General features: G+C 35.0%; 1 protein-coding gene and 1 pseudogene across 2 annotated transcripts in view; one reads left to right on the forward strand and one right to left on the reverse strand.

Annotated features, from left to right (window-relative positions):
• Positions 1 to 13,042, forward strand: part of LOC127873137 (multiple coagulation factor deficiency protein 2 homolog) — a 29,454-nt gene extending 16,412 nt beyond the window's left edge. The window contains exons 4-5 of one of the 2 annotated variants that reach the window (XM_052416780.1): positions 3,880 to 3,994; positions 8,495 to 13,042. In XM_052416780.1, coding sequence (XP_052272740.1) covers positions 3,880 to 3,994; positions 8,495 to 8,552 — 173 coding nt within the window. In that variant the 3' untranslated portion in view covers positions 8,553 to 13,042. The remainder of the gene's footprint in view (positions 1 to 3,879; positions 3,995 to 8,494) is intronic. The other variant, XM_052416779.1, reaches the window with a different exon arrangement.
• Positions 13,043 to 14,352: 1,310 nt separating this feature from the next.
• Positions 14,353 to 17,265, reverse strand: LOC127872064 (homeobox protein unc-42-like; annotated as a pseudogene).
• Between the last annotated feature and the right edge of the window lie 2,814 nt (positions 17,266 to 20,079).

Genomic DNA, 20,079 nt, shown 5'->3' on the forward strand with positions numbered 1-20,079 from the left:
TCAGCCTACAGTGTCATTTTCCTTGATAAGGTCATCATTACACATATGTTTTGAGTCACTCAAATCAATAAATGGCCTTTGAAATAAACAAAAACAAACTGAACAGCTTTCTGTATTAATATTTTCATTTGAACATATTTATGGCATATATTAAGGTTATTTTTGTTGAAGACTCAAGCATATTTTCTAATGATTTTCTTATTTGTCTATGTGGTGAGGGCATTGCTCTTAAAAACAGTTGTAGTTTTCTTTTAGATAATGGATTCTCCTTTCAGTGCCAGATCCTTATGTTTCAGTACCAGTTATACAATTGCAGGTTATTTAAAGTTGTGTTCTCAAAACTTAGATTAAAGTTTACTTACACCAACTTTTGATCAATTTTTTATGCCCCCGGTAGGGTGGCATATAGCAGTTGAACTGTCCGTCAGTCAGTGTGTCTGTCCGTCCGTCAAAAAAAACTTTAACGTTGGCCATAACTTTTGCATTATTGAAGATAGAAACTTGATATTTGGCATGCATATGCATCTCACGGAGCTGCACATTTTGAGTGGTGAAAGGTGAAGGTCAAGGTCATCCTTCAAGGTCAAATGTCTAATATATGGCCAGGGGTTTTTTTTACTAAGAAAGTGACGCCGATAATCGGCGTCTTCCCCTACCAGAATTTTTCCCCTAAAACTACCATTTCCCCTCCAAAGATATAATTTTTCACCAAAATATAATATTTTACCCTCAAAAAAATGTTTTTTTTTCTTTCTTTTGGGAAGTCGACACTTATCCTATTTGTACCATGTACAACGATCTCGCTCTCTCTCTCTCCCGACGAACACTCAAATCTGGGAATCCCAGTGATTCTATATATAGCTCTTAAATTACGCCATGGAAACCGGGCACCTAATCGTATTAATCATGTGACTATTTTACTGGATTCCGGTCTTGCGCGAGAAGGGTGATTCGTCAATTAATTACCGGAAACCAGTCGAGTTTTCATCCGGGTTATGTGAAAGCCAAGATGGGTATAAACGTTAAAACAGAAAAAAAGTCTCACAATTGGCGTTCATACACGAACAAAATAAAACGTTCGGACTCGGAAAATATTAATTGCGTTGACGCATTTTTTAAGAATAAATCATCAAAAACCGTTGAAACCCAGCAGGATTCGGAGGTACATGTAATCAACATCGATTAATACTGTCGGATTATTGTGAAAGTGAAAGTAGACAATCGGCAGCTGCCGCACCTTTCCCTTCCAATACTGTAGCAGATCTAGATCGTCAACCCATTCATCATGAAATTGAAATCACAATATTAAAATCGTTCCCCGGCCCCAGTTGAAAACATTTCCCATTATTAGATCTACCCCTGCAACTTTATTTAGGACATGTGTTTAAGAACAAAAAGGTCAGAGACATGTCTCTTTTTCAAAAAAAAAACCTGAAGTCTGTTGGCGAGTTATAGACATTGAAATGAACAGTTTTCATTTTTTCCCCAAATATGTCTTTTTCGCGCTCGATTTTCCCCTTTTACCCAGCGTCCAGCGTCTTCCCCTTTTTCTAAAAAAAACCCCTGATGGCGTCTGTCCGTCCGTCCAAAAACTTTAACATTTGCCATGGCTTTTTCACTATTGAAGATAGCAACTTGATATTTGGCATTCATGTGTATCTCATGGAGCTGAACATTTTGAGTGGTGAAAGGTGAAGGTCAAGGTCATCTTCAAGGTCAAATGTCAAATATATGGCGTCTGTCTGTCCGAAAACTTTAACATTGGCCATTACTTTTTCAATATTGAAGATAGCAACTTGATATTTGGCATGCATGTGCATCTCATGGAGCTGCACATTTTGAATGGTCAAAGGTGAAGGTCAAGGTCATCCTTTAAGGTCAAATGTCTAATATATGGCGTCTGTCCGTCCGTCCAAAAACTTTAACATAGGCCATAACGTTTTCACTATTGAAGATAGCAATTTGATATTTGGCATGCATGTGTATCTCATAGAGCTGAACATTTTGAGTGGTGAAAGGTGAAGGTCAAGGTCATCCTTCAAGGTCAAATGTCAAATATATGGCGTCTGTCCGTCCGAAAACTTTAACATTGGCTATAACTTTTTCAATATTGAAGATAACAACTTGATATTTGGCATGCATGTGTATCTCATGAAGCTGCACATTTTGAGTGGTGGAAGTTCAAGGTCAAGGTAACCCTTCAAGGTCAAGGTCATCCTTCAAGGTCAAAGGTCAAAAAAATAAACCAATTTCAAAGCGGTGTTCACATTTAGCTGCACATGGTGAGTGGTGGAAGTTCAAGCTCAAGGTCATCCTTCAAGGTCAAGGTCATCCTTCAAGGTCAAAGGTCAACAACAACAAAAATCTTTTTCAAAGTGGCGTTCTCATGAAGCTTCACATTGTGAGTGGTGCAAGTTCAAGGTCAAGGTCATCCTTCAAGGTCAATGTCATCCTTCAAGGTCAAAGGTCAAAAAAATATTTTTAAAAATTCAAAGCGGCGTTCTCATGAAGGTGCACATTGTGAGTGGTGGAAGTTCAAGGTCAAGGTCATCCGTCAAGGTCATCCTTCAAGGTCAAGGTCAACACAAAAATTATTTTTCTTCAAAGCGGCGTTCTCATGAAGCTGCACATTGTGAGTGGTGGAAGTTCAAGGTCAAGGTCATCCTTCAAGGTCAAGGTCATCCTTCAAGGTCAAAGGTAAAAAAAATAAATAAGTTAAAGCGGCGTTTTCATGAAGCTGCACATTGTGAGTGGTGGAAGTTCAAAGTCAAGGTCATCCTTCAAGGTCTAGGTCATCCTTCAAGGTCAAAGGTCAAAAAAAAAAATCAAAGCGGCATTCTCATGAAGCTGCACATTGTGAGTGGTGGAAGGTCAAGGTCATCCGTCAAGGTCAAAGGTTAAAAAAAAATAAAATATTTCAAAGCGGCGCAATAGGGGGCATTGTGTTTCTGACGAAAACATCTCTTGTTAAAGTATTCTTTAATTTATGGAAACTGTAATTATCTTGCCTTTAAAAAAAATAATTAAACATGGTCTCACTAGTTTTTATTAGCGAGGCTGTTTTCGGAGAAAACCCGAGCTATTGTCAAAGCCAGCTCGACGTCCGGCGTAGGCGTCGTGCTAAAACCTTAACATTGGCCATAACTTTTTAAATATTGAAGATAGCACCTTGATATTTGGCATGCATGTGTATGTCATGGAGCTGCACATTTTGAGTGGTAAAATTTCAAGGTGAACATCATCCTTCAAGGTCTAGGTATGATATAATTACAATTTCTTTGATGTTCACTACATACCTATGGACTTATGTTTTATTATAATTTCTTTGATGTTCATTACATACCTGTGGACTTATGTCCATAGATACATGATCAACTCTGGTTATGATCTCTTTTAAACCACAGGCCTTGGAAGTCAGTGATGTCTGACCTGGTTGGATTGGACAAAATTCAAGGGAAGTAATAACCTTTAAAGGGAGATGATTTCTATACCTGCCAAATGATAAATAGAAATTTTATTTCAACAGTAGGGGGCATTGTGTTTCTGACAAACACATCTCTTGTTGGGTCACTAGGTCAAAGGTCAAGGTCACTGTGACCTCTAAAAAAATAAAAAAATATGACAAGCTTTCGCAGCCGAGCGTGGCACCCGTTATGCGGTGCTCTTGTTTGAATACCTGTAATTTAATAACTGGTACATTAACCTGTGTTTACCAAAAAAAAGAAATAGTTTGCGACTGTGTCACAAAACCTTTTTAAAAAATGGTAAGTGTTGACCACTTGGTATCAACCATGATGGACTGACTCTCTGCATACCAAGTTCTTGTGTTCATTTAGTATTGCCCTTGGCATGACATTATTAAGGTTGGTGATTTTCTAGAGGAACCTGACAAAGATACCGGTAAACCAAGGCCACCACCTCCAACCTTGAGTGATAAAGATATTGAGGGTATCATAGACTCAATACTGCAACAAGACGATCTCAACAAAGATGGGTAACCATGGCAATAGAAAAACAATTGCATGAAGCTGCTTGTTTGGGTGTTAAGTGATGAAATACTGAGATTTCCATTTATTTGTTAGAAAGGAACTGTATGCAATTTTTACAAAGACATTGGTATGGTAATGGTGTTCTAACCCACATCAATGTTTTAATGTAACAATGTTGTATCAGAATATATAAAAAAGGATGCACAAGTTGTAAGCTCACCCCAATTCATGCATTCCTTCCAAAATAAAACTGGTTTTATAGCTTTGGGATTTGTTTCAACATTGTTTGCCAGTTTTACATTGATTTTATTTCAATTGTTTGAACAGTTAAACATGTGATTGTTTCGTTTAATAGGCATCATTGCAAAAGTAAGTGTCCAGATATATTTCAAATTGTTATCCACAGTAAATTTTGTATTGCTTTCACAGTTCACAATTCTTTGGCAGTTTAGCACAACAAAATGTTTGCTTGTTGTGTGGATGCCATTCTAACAAAGAAAGTGATACTGCTGTAAATGCTTAATATTTCTGTATGAGATAAATAAGTTTTTGCGAAACAAAATGCTCGCCTAGTATCCCAACAAGGTATTATATTAGGCTTATTGTATGGGATGTACTTAAAGTAATGGAATTCAAGATACAGACAATATTTAAATTAATATTGTCTACAAATGACAATTATTTGGAATATGTATCGTAAAACTTGACAAAGCTGTCAATGATTAAACAGATCGATAGCACATACATGAAACACAAGCTATGTTCACACCTGTATTGCACCCAACATTAGATAATCACACGTTAACTGTGAATTCCCCAGTAATAGTTATATTTGATTCAGCAATATAACGGAGAGCGTTATATTGGAGTTACAGTGTAGCAATATGTCTCAATACACTATGCACCTGTAATGAAACAAAGGACAGTATATTGTATGGACCAGATGACCAACATTTGGCAAACAGCCTAAGCGGACCAAGCAAGAAACTTGTATTTCAATCGCAGCGTGAAATGATATGTATAGAAGAATTAACATGTCAGGGTCAGTCACTAACTTGTTTCTTACAATGGTATGCATAAGGTATGGTAAAAATGTTTCTCAGTGAACAAGAAGCCATGGCAGGTGTTGCTCTATAGGTATATATATGGTAAGGTACTAACACACGGGTCTGAGAGTAGTTCTCTTATATACAATGCTGTTCTGAACTTCTACAACATGTGTGCTTTTTGGTGTGGGTGTTTTTATGTGTTCTCCTTGTTATGTGTTAAATGTTTATTGCATGACTTATTATTGTATTTCTCGATCCTATTTGAATTATTAACGAGAAAGCTAGCATAAGGCTTACATAACAGGATTGATAATTACAGTTGGAACCCGATGGCTCAAACTCCATGGGATCAAAAAGAAAAGTTTGAACCATCCAAAATTGCAGCCAAACGATTTCTTATATAATGTGTTTTTGTACATTAGTCTTCAATTGATTTGCATCACCAGTTAAAAAGTATTCATACTGCCTTAACTCCTTATTGCTTTCTGCTTATGAATTGATAAGAACCAAATATGTACTCAATATATTAATTAATAAATATATGAAAAACAGTTACACATACATCAAATGATCAAACAAATATCATAATATAAATGTCTAGAAGATCAGCTTGTTTTTACAAAGCACATTTACGGGTTTGTGTAAGAAACAGCACTAAGATACGTCACAGAAATAGGAAATACATACACATCACAGAAATATTATACATCACTCGTTATGTGTTTGTTAGTTTTGAGCTCACCTGAGCACAACGTGCTCATGGTGAGCTTTTGTGATCGCCTTTTGTCCGTCATATGTTGTGCGTCGTGCGGCGTCAACATTTGCCTTGTTAACTCTGTAGAGGCCACATTTATTGTCCAATCTTCATGAAACTGGTCAAAAGATTCATCCTAATAATATCTTGGGCGAGTTCAAAAATGATGCCCTTTGGTTGAAAAACATGGCCACCAGAGGGCGGGGCATTTTTCCTAATATGGCTATAGTAAAACCTTGTTAACACTCTAGAGGCCACATTTATTGTCCAATCTTCATGAAATATGGTCTGAAGATTTGTCTTATTGATATCTTGGATGAGTTCGAAAATGGATACGTTTGCTTGAAAAACATGGCTGTCAAGGGGCTGGGCATTTTTCCTTATATGGCTATAGTAAAATCCTGTTAACACTTTAGAGGCCACATTTATAGTCCGATCTTCATGAAACTCGGTCAGAAGATTCATCCCAATAATATCTTGGACGAGTTTAAAAAATGATGCCGGTTGGTTGAAAAACATGGCCACCACGGGGGCGGGGCATTTTTCCTTATATGGCTATTATAAAACCTTGTTAACACTCTGGAGGTCACATTTATTTTCCGATCATCATGAAACTTGGTCAGAAGATTTGTCCCAATGATATCTTGGATGAGTTCAAAAATGGTTTTGGTTGCATTAACAACATGGCCACCAGGGGCGGGGCATTTTTCCTTATATGGCTATATATGACTAGTAAAATCATGTTAAAACTCTAGAGGCCACATTTATTGTCCAATTTTCATAAAAATTAGGTCAGAACATTGGTCTCAATGATATCTTGGATGAGTTGGAATATAATTATGTTTGCTTGAAAAACATTGCTTCCAAGGGGCGGGGCATTTTTCCTTTAATGGCTATAGTAAAATCTTGTTAACACTCTAGAGGCCACATTTACTGTCCGATCTTCATGAAACTTGGTCAGAAGATTCATCCCAATAATATATTCAAAGAGTTGAAAAATGATGCCGGTTGGTTGAAAAACATGGCTGCCAGGGGGCGGGGCATTTTTCCTTATTTGGCTTTAGTAAAACCTTGTTAACACTCTAGAGGCCACATTTATTTTCCGATCTTCATGAAACTTGGTCGGAACATTTGTCCCAATAATATCTTGTTATCTCAGGTGAGCGACTTTGGGCCTTTCAGGCCCTCTTGTTTAAAAATGACATGATGTCAGTTTGTGTTGTTGCCCAGATATTTCTTTGATGATGTTGTGAGTCTTCACACTCTTCTAGAAATTTCCAGATATGTATCGCATCCCATGCTGATTTCACGGATGTCTTCAGTTGTGGGTTTAGTGCGATGTTGTTTACTTCCTCTGACTATGTGGCCGTATCCCCCTTATTGTTTCAACTCTATTTACTATTAAGTCCTTGATAAGTTATCAACAGCTGTGGCAGCAATTATAGCGTGGTCCTAATCGATTAACAGCTTTATGCGACTCAAAGTTTAAGCCAAACAAACAATAGAAGATTTGAAAATTGTAACCTGAACTGAGAAAACATTTCAAGCAATCAGATAATGCAATCCTTGCAAGTTAGAGCCAAACAACAGAAATTTAAATGAATATATAGCAATTACCAATTGGCGCTTTGAAAAAATTTCAGTCAACCGGAAATTCCAAGCCAAGCGAGTTCAAGCCATAGAGTTTCGACTGTCGTGTGACTTACATAAACATGCTTCTTCATTGCGTATAATAATTATAGAGACCTTAATTCTGCATGATTATACAGAGTTTGATATTTGTTTTGGAAGACCAGTCACTAATTGAGCTTAAAACTCTCTGGACATTTAGTAGAGCACTGGCAATTGATGTATTTTCACTGCTTAAATAATTATCAAGCAATCTAACAATGCAAATTGCATTATCCATCATATTAAAACTTTCAACACTACTAAAGCATTGTAATATTTTAAGATTCTTGAGGTCTAAACACCATATGAGTGATTCTTCAGTGACAGTGCTTGAAATTTATTTTTCAAATGTATTATGCTGCCCAGCACAGGAAATGCATCTATTGCTACACTCAAATACTTCTCCAGAAAAAGTCAACTCAATTGGTGACTCGCCCTCATTATAAAACAAAACTGTTATACTATCAGGCTGATAATGTTTTTAATCTTAATAATGGCTTGTTGTTTCAACAAGTTTTTAAAAATATTTAATCTATTTAAAAATATTGAATAAATGAACCAGAACATGGTACATTGTATTTAAAGAATATATATGCAGAAAATAAACGTGTACACATTCTTGTTTTTAACTTTTCATAAAAGAAGTAAATGAAAATGTTAGTCAATATTCAAGTGAATTAAAAATGTTTTGTAATAAAGCACACTTTCTTTAAAACCTTTACCTTGAGGGGTTACATGTCACATTGTGTTTGTGCTTTTTCCAGGAAAACTTAAGTAGTTTAACATAACTTTATAATAGAATTCATGGGTTAAAATTGCCACATGGCATTCAATAACATTTTTAATTATTAAACTCCTACAATATTTCCTTAAATTTGGTTTTAACAGAAATGTAAGAATTTACTGATAAATTAATGCCTTTATGTGTACATTTAAAGTGAATAGTGGATAATATATTCTTCTTTTTTTTACTAATTTATTTTTTTATGATTTTGCTTTTACAAAAATAATTAAATTGTATATTGTTCCAGGTACATTGAATATATGGAGTTTGTGACGGCACAGCGTAAGGCCAGAGGAAAGAACTAAACCACAAGAGTGATCTCCCATAGTCTTACAAAACTTGCCTAAAGTGACTTCATCATATTTCAGATATAATTCCAAATATTTTATTATCCATGTGATACTGTTACTTTAATCAACATTTTATGGCGTCAAACTTAATGCTTGAAGCACAATTTATAATCTTGGTTCTGAATGATATGCATTACTCAAAACATACATGACATGTTCCGCCATCAGAGAAGATGTCTTTATTATAAGGCCTAAACATATGTTTGTTTCCAAATTTTGTGCCAATTTTTTAAAGTATAGTGGTATTTCATGTTGAAGTCTATGCTGCCTTTCATCGCAAAATACTTTGTTTTCCATCATGTTTGCTACTCTTGGTCTTATTTGCTTTCTGAAGGAATATTAGTGTTTGTTTTGGTTCAGTTTTGCAAGCTTTAAGATTATAAATACTAAATGTTGCATAAACATTTGTTAGTATTCACAGTGTGTTTTTTTCACAACTTTTGGAATGGGGCCTGTTTGCTTTGGATTGGAGAAAACGCGTCTTTTTCACTAAAATTGGGAAACTGGTGTATTTTATTTTTTGGCAAACAAAATTTTAAAAAATGACAATACCGGTAAGTGTTTTCAATATTATATTTGTTTAACCCATAGAGCTTCATATAGGGAAAACAGCTAAAAGTTGCATGTTTGTATTTATGTGTTTTTGAAACCATCCATGTAAATTTACGGCAGTCATTTGGGGGAAATATAAACTTTTTGACATTAGAAATAGGACCGAATATTATCCCCAAAATTGACTGAAAAAACAACAGTGATTCTTTTATTGACCTCATGGACATTTTAATTCTAAAGTGTCTAGTTTTGTCTTCATATCTATCCTTCTTTGTACAGAACTTAAAAGAAACAAAAAGCTTTGCCTCTTTTTGAATTTAAACAGAAACTGTTTAAATGTACAAGATATGTGATAAACTTAGGGAGCTGTTTCAGGTTAAGATGTGTTTCAAATGTTCATTAATTCTCCTGCTCAAATACATCATAACACAAGCATATAATAATGATAATATAACATTTTATAGTAGAACTGACTGAAAATATTGGTTACCTTAACTGGTGAGGATGATCAATTTTGTCTTCAACCTTTTTTATTTTGACTTACAATACCTTAGTATTATAAAGATAGTCACTCAGTTCTCACTATACCTTAGTATTATAAAGATAGTCACTCAGTTCTCACAATACCTTAGTTATATAAAGATAGTTGTTCAGTGGTAAATTAACACTACTGAAATTATGTTTTCTAATTTGAGGTTGATTTTGTCTTGATTATACAGATATCAAAAGCGTATTTGTTTTTTAATTACTTTCTAACTTTGTAAAATCCAATTTCTTTTTAGAGTTAAAAGCATTCAATTACTGACTGTTTGAATTTGTTCTAGTCGTATAGCTTTGTCAAAACATTCTGGTCTTAATATATTCTGAAAAAATATTGTGTATGCGTTATTGTCTTATAAGATACATGTATTAGTTAGAAATTTTTAGTTCCATTATCATTTCATGAATGTATTTAGTAAGCAGACTGGATTTTAATGCATTTTAAAATATGGGCCTTGCTCTGTGAAAAAGGGGTTTAAAGCATGTGTGTAAAGTGTGCAGAACACACAGGCTAATCAGGGATGACGCTTCCGGAGTTATGATATTTGTCATTTAAAGAAAGTCTCTTCTTAGCAAAAATCCAGTTTATCAGAATTAGTTGTCCCTGTCTAGCCTGTACGGACTGCACAGGCTAATCTGGGACGACACTGTCCACATGCTTTAAGCCCCCTTTTCATATAGTGTGGCTTATATTTATATTCACAGTTACAAGAGTTAAAGCATTGTCTGATCAACAGTGTGTTGTATATAACTGTGCAGTTTTTTATGTTAGTATGATGTTTAAGAGAAATGTTAATGGTATGTATTTGAAACAATTGCACATGTTTGATCATGCTAGCCATTACTTTGTACTTCAGTACATTTTGGTATACAATTCCATAAGAATAATCAATCAATTTTAACGAGACATGTTTTTATGACTGGGCCAGCTTCCTCATTTAGTTGAGTGCTGGACTACACATCCCAGAATTGCATGTTTGAGTGTGGATTCAGCCACATAACTTGTGATGTGATAAGTCAAAAATGTATTATGTGATTGGTTAATACATTATGATGTGATTGGTCAAAAAATCTTGTGTAGGAGTAAAACCAAATAAAAACATACATTTTCATATGTATTTAATATATTTTAAATGTTTGCTTAAAGCTTTACATATTTCCCATTTACACTTTTTTGTTTCTTTCATAATTGATTTCAAGATATATGTTTCAAGGGGTTTATAAAGCATCTTAAAAATTACTACATCAACTTATTCTCCAACAGGGAAGTATAATTATAATCATCATGAAGTCTTCTTTTAATGTTTTCAACATATTTCTATTATTTTCCTGTCAGCTTTTTTTAAATTTGTGTCATTCTAGTTCAGTGGAATATTATTTGTGTCATACTTCCCAATCAAAATGGACTTGCACTTAGAGGTATTTGTATATATTGATTACATCCTCAACATATTACAGTAAGCTTTCATACTTGATGAAGTGTGCTCAAAAATAAAGTAGTAACTTACCTAAAATGCATAATGAAATTGACCTCTGTACAAATCAACTAAGTAAATTGCATTATGTTCGGTATTTGTGCGGGCATGGTATTATGATTAAGTTTGTTACTGATGATAGATTATCATTCAAGCTGCTCATGTGTTGAAATCCATGTTGGATATTTACATTCAGATATATTATTATAATCTTATGGCATGTATGCATGCATTTGTAAGGTTAAATGTGAAACTATGTCACATAATGAAATACTTGGTTTATGTCATTTCATCATTATATAGAAATAATCAAATGCATACAGATTACCCATTGAATCTGTTTATGTTATTAGCTGTTTAAGTACTTGCCTATAGTTAGAAACTTTGTACAAATTAAAGTACTAGGAGTCAAACATTATTGACAGCATATTATGTTTGCTTTATCAGTACATTTTTATACTGTTGCATTTATAAAAGTTATAGAAAAATTCTTAAATGACAGCATATTATGTTAACTATATCAGTACATTTTTATTTGTGAGCAAAGCTCACAAATAATATAGACGCAATTTTGCAAATCAGTATGGGCTTAGCTATGGTAGGAACCGTAACCCATGACTGCCTGTGTGGATAACTCCAGTAAAGCAGACGATGAATGCTAAAAGCCTCTGCTTTAACCACCGTATCTACCTGTTCTCACTTGTACAGTACATAGAGTTTATTTAACAACTTGTAAGACAACGTTGGCCAGTCTAGTGTTTATCATTGAAATCTGTACATATTTGCTGCTTTCAGGGAAAATGGGGCTTAATCATGTCTAATAAGATTAGTCTGTGCACAACTGATTAGCTGTATCAATGATTTGAAAAAAAACAACACACATCTCAACCTGTGTTTAAGACACACTCTTTATAAATTTGAATGGGTTGTGATCATCTTGCGATATTAAAAGCTATAACATAATTTTGAAAACTAAGTTGCGTCTAAGATTATACAACAGCGAACAAATTCAGTGCCTTCAGCGCTTTGATTAAACTGTTGCATTTATAATAGTTCATAAAAAATCCTTAAATGACAGCATATTATGTTTGCTATATCAGTACATTTTTATACTGTTGCATTTATAATAGTTATAGAAAATCCTTAAATGGGTTTTCAATCTTGTCAGCATTTTCCCTGAATAACCATGAGGCTGCGTCATGCAAAAATGGGTCTTATGCCTAGCCCAGACCAGCCTGCGCATCCGCAAGGTCTGGTCAAGAGCTTTCATGTCGGCCTTAAAGGTACGCAAGGTTTCATGGTATTATTAGCAGACAGGATGGCTCCTGACTAGACAGCGCTTGACGTGCTTGCTGGTCTGAAACTATGCTGGCTGCATATGACATAAGACCCACTTTCGCATGATGAAGATCCTATTGGAAAAGGTTTATGAATTTAAAAAATTGTAGACATTTATTTTTGATATGGATTGCACAATGTTTCCTTTTATTAAAAAAGTTGTGTAACCAATAAATAAGTTTGATGGAAATAAGTTGTTGAAAAGTTGTGATTCTCAATAATTTTGTAAATAAGAACTTGCTAAAAAGTCTTAATGTTTCTCATTTATTTTTAACTAAGTAATGGCAACAGTAAAAATAAAAAAGATATCCACAAGAAAAATAAATTATGTTAAACATGTTTAAATATAAATAATAACTATGAAGCAATACGACCATGGAAAACTTAGCATTCCACTATTTGTTTTGTTTTCATTGAGATGTTTGATGTTAAATAACCCAGATATATCTTTATATATTGTACTTGTTTATGGTGAATGATTTTCTTCTTGTCTTTTATTGAAGTGTCAATGGTTCTATGTATTAAAGGATTATTTAAAGACATGTTGTGGTTATAAATGCAGTAAATATATATTTAGTGAATTCCCAAATTTAGCTACACTGCAACGAGACTCTTGCTCATTTCTAGAGGTTTTTAAAAATTAATTAAAAGTAATTAATTTGCGATTCTACATAACTTTCACAATTAACCCTTTACCACTTATATACATATTTCCACGCATTGTAGTCCCTAAAAACTAAAAAAGTTGTATTTAATTTAAGACCATTCTTACTCGAGTGTTTAAGGCTTCATGTTCAACCCTTAGATACTGATGAGCAGCAAACAGCATAAAACCTGAACAGACTGCGAGTTACTCCCAGGCTGTTCTGGTTTTATGCTGTTTGCACATATTCATTTTCACTTTGCTTCTGAATGGGAAAGAGTTAAAACGGGGGCGCTGTTCCAGTACATTGAAATAAAACTAAAACCGTATTAATTTATGTCACAAATATTTATTAACATATTTACGATTTCAAAATGATTGTCATGTATAAATGGAATGATAAAAATGTTAACGATAATTAATAACTTATAAGTACACAATAAAATAATATACGTTAATTAATCACATATATACAGAATTCCGTCAGAAGTAAGACAAATAACATAATAATAATTCAGATTTACAAAACTATAAACCGTGATATAAATTATCTATCTACTAAACAGCTTTAACATTACGCCATGGACACATATTACACATAATTAAAATGTAATTTAAATTTCCTTTTTGTTGAAATACTGTACTTAATTCAATATTTAATACATGTTACATAACGGTCAATTTAAAAAGAACGCGGAAAACACTTACACTTAACTTACCTATTTGTTGAAATACTGTAGTTTATTCAATATTATATACATATTACATTTCATCAACGTAGAAGCATTGTTATTTGTGTGCGTATATTTTTCTTCTGCGGCAATCAGACGAGGTCCCCCACGGTGTGCGCACGCCAGTCAAAGCAATACACGAGTATTTTGCAGATTTTGAAGATGTGTGCTTTTTTTTTCGGAATAGACGGCACATAAGAGTTGATCGTCAATGGCAAAATGAAGAAGTTTGATTTTCTTGTTATTCTTCTCTTCCATTTATCTTCGAAATGTCTTTACTGCTAAATCATGCGTATGTCCAAACGGTCATTTCCGTACAAACCGAACACTATTGTAAACTCTGTATTCCGAACTTACCATACCGAACAACAGAGATCGCGTTTTACCAAAACACCCAGTTTAACAATAAGCACTATTGCACCAAATTCCCTTACACATGTTTTGAAATTTAAAAATGTCCGCAATGACAAATCTTTTTACACCTGGTATTGCAACATTGGATTGCCGAGACCCGGATGTGAATTATTCATGCGCAGTGCTGTTAAACTTTTGTTTGTACCAGTCGTCCTCGTGCATTTCCTGGAAAAGATTCAAACTGGATTAAGTTCATTTTCAGAACTTGTACATATCAAAAACATTAAAATAATGATAAGGTGTTGTCGAACCACGTCATTTTTGCGTTCGCTCAAGTTACTTAGTACAATTGTTTCTCTTAAAGGTTTAAACGTGTTTCAATTTCTTGTGTACTACTCGTTTTTACAAAACAAAGCTCTTGCTACGTGGAAGATTGAGCATTTACCTCCCCCCACCCACCCCACCCGCAGTTATAGCTATTGCTGTACCAGAGCTAAGGTGTGCCTACAATTGCAGGCAAAGTATCACTTGCCTGTACAATGATGCCCTAGGATGACAAGATTGTTGGCCAAGTATTTTGCGTCGATTGATAGATACAACTATATCAGGTGATTGAGATATCTATAAAAGGAGATAGCGCTTATTTCTTCCTCACCAAGTGCTCTATTTTGTCAAAATTTAGTAGAAAATGTGATACCTGCACATCTCCAAACTCAAACCTGCACATTTTAAACTGTCCAGCTTTTAAACGTTTAAGCGGAGCAAATCTTATTTCACCCCACTTTCCCAAAGTGACATACCACGTGGCACGGCATGACACTGGATAGATGGCATCATTGAGTACACAAAGGTGTCATTTAGTTAACAAAAGTACGGTAGAGATGCTGCATTTTGTAAATATCTTAAAATTTCTTCACCAGCATGTGCTTTTTGCAGAGCGTTCTTGAAAATACGTGTGTGTATAATACAAGTGTAAATGCAGTTTTATATGTAAGATATGTACATAATAAATATTCATGTATAGTAAAAAAAACATACAACAGTAACTTGCCATTAAATCCGGTATCATCTGGTATTTTTTATTTAATAATGTAGAGTCTTCTTTTAACTATTATTTCATAGACAGGAAACTCCAATTTAATGCATGTTTTGTTAGTTTAAAAGGCGCTAATGTAACGTCAAATCCAATTATAACTACTGCAACTAATACAATTAAATAGAACACATTACGTCTATTCGGGCGTCAATTTAATAGCGACATAGAGTGCTGTCTTTTCAATGAAAGGTGGTAACCCGGCCTAATATTCTGTATACTGTCTGGTAATGGACGAATTTGTACATTAACGACATCTGAGGATTTTTTAAGATACTGTTTGGTTTATATAATTATAATTATATCAATACATGATGCTTCGGTTGGGGTGGCGGATGGAGCGGTTATGCTATTGGGTTATTCTTAAACTTGCACATCAAAAGTTATCCTACAATATTTGAACGAAGTTATAAATAAACTTAATAAAACATAAACCGAATAATTCAAAAATAAGGACAAATAATTAAATAAATCACTTAAATTAATTTCAATGCATTAATTGACACATTCACTCAGTTAGTCACTCATCCATTCACTCATCCATTCTGTAAACACACTAATGTACATTGTATCTACTTTCCGCCATATGAACACATTCAAATTCGTACCAGGTTATACTCTGAGGTCATGCCCGGAAAACTGTTGCAACTGTCGCGGCATGGAGGGCCCCAGATTGGACTGCATGGTGTTCATGGTAGGGTACTGACCAACGGGCGCGTACGACGTGTTCATCTGGGGTAGCGGCCCATCGAGTTCATGCCCCCGGGGCTGGGGTACCCCCGTAGGGTCGGGAGCTAGTCGGGTATATGTTGCGCATCATGCTGTTACACGAGGGGATCACGGGCGACAGCGACTTGGCAGCTGCTTTTCTTGCTTTCGGTACTTGGCCGTCGGTTTTGGAACCACACCTGAAAATAAAATTGTATTTTATGTATATATTTAAAAAAAAATCATACTCCCATTTGCATGTTAATATGGTGACTTCCATCAAAGACGATCCACATTAAAGCGGCTGTACATGTATATCTCTAGTCATATGACCCATATATGTGCTCCTGCATTTACGCGCGGTTTTGATAATGTTGATGTTTTATGGCAATAAATAACATCACTCTTACGTTTAAAAACTTCTTTTTCTCTGAAAACTTAAATTTGGCCGTTGGAAAACTGTTAATTGTTTATAACCATTCAGATAGAAATGCAATGTATTACTATGTGAATCTTATGATCTGAACACATTTTCTCGGCTAGGAAAATTGCTCTCTCTCTCTCTCTCTTTCTCCCGAATTTGATTGCTACTTCTAATGAACTAAATCGTTAAGTACATGATGCCTGATTAGAATAAATAAAAGCGGCAATAGATTTGTGATTAACCGTTAATCGATTAGCTACACGCAATTTCGGAGAGCGCGTGTTAGAACAAAACAAAACAAAACTTATTCGACAAGAGAACTTGTAAACGTCAGATTAAAAGTGGCACGTGGCTAATTAGCTTAGATCAAAATAAGCTTCATCGGAAACATACAAGAATCGCTATTATTATGTCAATAAAAATTACTTGAACACATTTTTAATCATGCTTAATACATAGGATTATCTTTACCTAATGTATTTTATTCAATGATCTTAAATTGAATATTTGTTTTTTATGGATGACATGCACGCAACATGTACATACTTGCAAACATTTTGGACTTTGAATACCGCACGTACGTAATATATCGACATTGTCTGTTGATGTTTTTGAGAAAAAAATGTCTTAACAACTTTTGAAGTAATGAAACAAATTGAATTGACGTCTATTGGCGATAACATCGACTCTTCTGTGAACCCCGCTGCGACACGCAATGCACGAGCGACCAAGGAAAACGAGAGTCGCGAAACCTACACGCTCAATTGAAGAGATTTTCCCTCCTCGAGCAATTAGGTGTCTTCTTTCCATTTTTGAGGTCGCCAATACAAGCAATAGCGCCATACGAGATTGTTGGCACAGAGAAATACATGACCGATGCTTGTGAGTTGTAAGCATCTGATCCATAGAATTGCGCTGCATTTTACTGATTCTAAGTTATAATGTATTTCCGCATAATCTATAGTTGTTGTTCCCTAAGTATAAGAACATGGTTATGAAAAAAGGATGCCCGATAAATTCCGCTGACGTATGAATAAGAAAATATCATGTGGAATACATTATGCCCGCGTGATGCGCCAATGGGTCTCATGTCATCTGCGACCTGCGCAGCTCAAGACCAAGTCTCGTCTGATGCTATTCTTTACGCAAAGAAGACCCGAAACATTGCGCTGCATTATCACGGACAGCGTAGCTCTTGACCAGACAGCGCAAGTGCGATTAACGCTCATGACTTAAGACCTATTTTTGCAGGTCAATGACGCGGGTCATTGTTATAATACTTGCACGTGTATTTTCATATCTCTCCTAAACCAAAAGAGTGATACTAAATATTGCATATAAATATTCAACATGTTCATAAAATTTGAATTTTTCATATATGACGATCGACAGAATGTAATTGAAATTATTCCAAAGACATTTAGTAAAGAGTTTCGCTACGTCCCGTCACTGATAAAACGCCATTTTCTTAATTCCAGTCGTGTGCTTTCACCGATGTCTTTTCTCCGAAGATCTCTTCATGCAGCCACATTTACGTAATTAAATTACTCGGGAAAATTGGCGTGCCTTAGTCACTGGGAGATTTGAGGCATTTCTAATTTGAGCTGGAGAAAGCGAAGTATGTGCCTTCCATTCCTGAAAGCGTCTTCCTTTTTATCTTCCGAACATAGCAGTTGAAGCAAAAATGAGTTCATTGTCCATGCTTTCAAAATTCCGAGAAGTAATTCGAAACTAACGACACAACGGGAGTGTTTTCTTTAGGCGCGTCAGTGTTCGTGCAAGGAAAATTATTGAGACTCAATCCAACTATCCAACTACGTCAAGAGACATTTAAGCAAAAGTGTGCTTGGCAGTGTTTTCGAATATTCGTAAGAGAACGTGGAACAACGTCTGTATTGTCCAATAATATACCCGAGTGGTTGTATCCACAGGCCTAAAATTTTTAAACTTCAACGCTAATGCCCATTCCTGGTTCCTTTTTAGGGCTCATTTTTTGAAGTAATACGTTGTTTTACACAAAACCCTTAAAAACGACGGACGATTTGATTGTGGCAAGACGCTTTATAAACACATAGCGATACACGCAAGAAATCGTCACCATGTCACTTTGCGGGTATTTGGAAATGATCAGTCATCAATATCTTTAACTGATTTCTAATTTTTTTAAATTCCTTTACAGGTCAAATTCATTGAAAATATTCGCAGTACACAACCTGTTACGAAAGTCTTGTTCGGTCACGTGCATGGCGTACGTCGCGCGTGCAGGTCACGTGCACATGTTTTGAATGGCGAAATTATTAAAACGATGAAGCGAATTCTGCGTGTACACAGACAGTTAATGGTAATTTTCTTTTTTATGGGTGTCAGTCCGTCATCAACAGACATGGTGCATTTTCTTGTGGTCATTTATTGATATTGTTGAGCGGGAATAATCAGAAATTCAAATGTCGTCTGCTGAGCTCGAGGGACTGTATTTGATTACGACGGACATTGTTGCTAATTTATAAAGACCTCGTCCACGAGAAATTTTGCAGTAATGATGGGTAAAAATCTATTGCGATGTTCACAGACGCGCGAGAGGCGCACTAGAGCGATAGTTTGCAAATTGAATTTCATTTTCCCTCCAAGAAATGTTCTTTCAGAGCTAGTTAGAAATAGGGCGGCGGTAGATTCGAAATTTCGTTATCCAGAAAAAGGTTGTTAAATGTATTTGAATATTTGCCTTTGGATGGTATATTACAACAGCTTATAACATTAATTTCGAAGAATCCGCGCGCATTTTGTATGGAAATTGCTTTAGTATCAATTTGTGCAGGTCATTTGTTGGGAAAATTGCATTGTCCGATGATAGTTTAACGTCTAAGATTTGCTTTTGCATTGATTAGTTCTTTGTAGAATGGTCTGAAAAGAATAATCTGAATAAACATGGATGCATATTGCATCGTATACGCCGGTATTAATTATTATAGTTTAACAGTCAGATATTCACAGGTTCACTCCGCAGTAATTGTGTCTATTTTATATAATTGTGTCTATTTTAATATATAAGTGTGTCTATTTTTCATAATCATTTTCGAAATCCTTTTTAAGCAATCAAAGTTTGTATAATCAAGGATACATACGGTATGGCAGAAATAAGTTTATCATTATACATCTTTCACAAACTCTTAAAGCGCCTTAAAATCGAGAATATGTGTTTACATACAAAATTTTGCCTTTCCATATCGTTCGCGTTTACTAACTCGACTTTGCAAACTATTTTAGCCCCCAGAAGGGAAAAAATGCACCACTTTTTCACTTAAAGGCGTTTTCCTTAGCTACTTGGATTGTGCGGGTTTATGTTTGAAAAAGGTTCCGGGAAAAAGGCAACCATCTGTTTACAGTTCTGTGTATTCCTTTATCTGTATTTGCGGGCAGGTTCTAGCAAGGGTCCTTAAAGACATCCAGAAGATACTACAAGAATTTCAAGAAACATTTAATGGCCTCTTGAAACGATTTTTCAAAGACAACACTGTATTCCGTAAACCACTTGAGCGTTTTCTATCGCCCACGGCTACTCGAGAGTTTCCAATCGAACACGCCCGGGCGATCAAAAATAATTTAAACTAACGGTAAAAACTGCTA

Source organism: Dreissena polymorpha, chromosome 3, assembly GCF_020536995.1.
Source record: "Dreissena polymorpha isolate Duluth1 chromosome 3, UMN_Dpol_1.0, whole genome shotgun sequence".
Taxonomy (NCBI): domain Eukaryota; kingdom Metazoa; phylum Mollusca; class Bivalvia; order Myida; family Dreissenidae; genus Dreissena; species Dreissena polymorpha.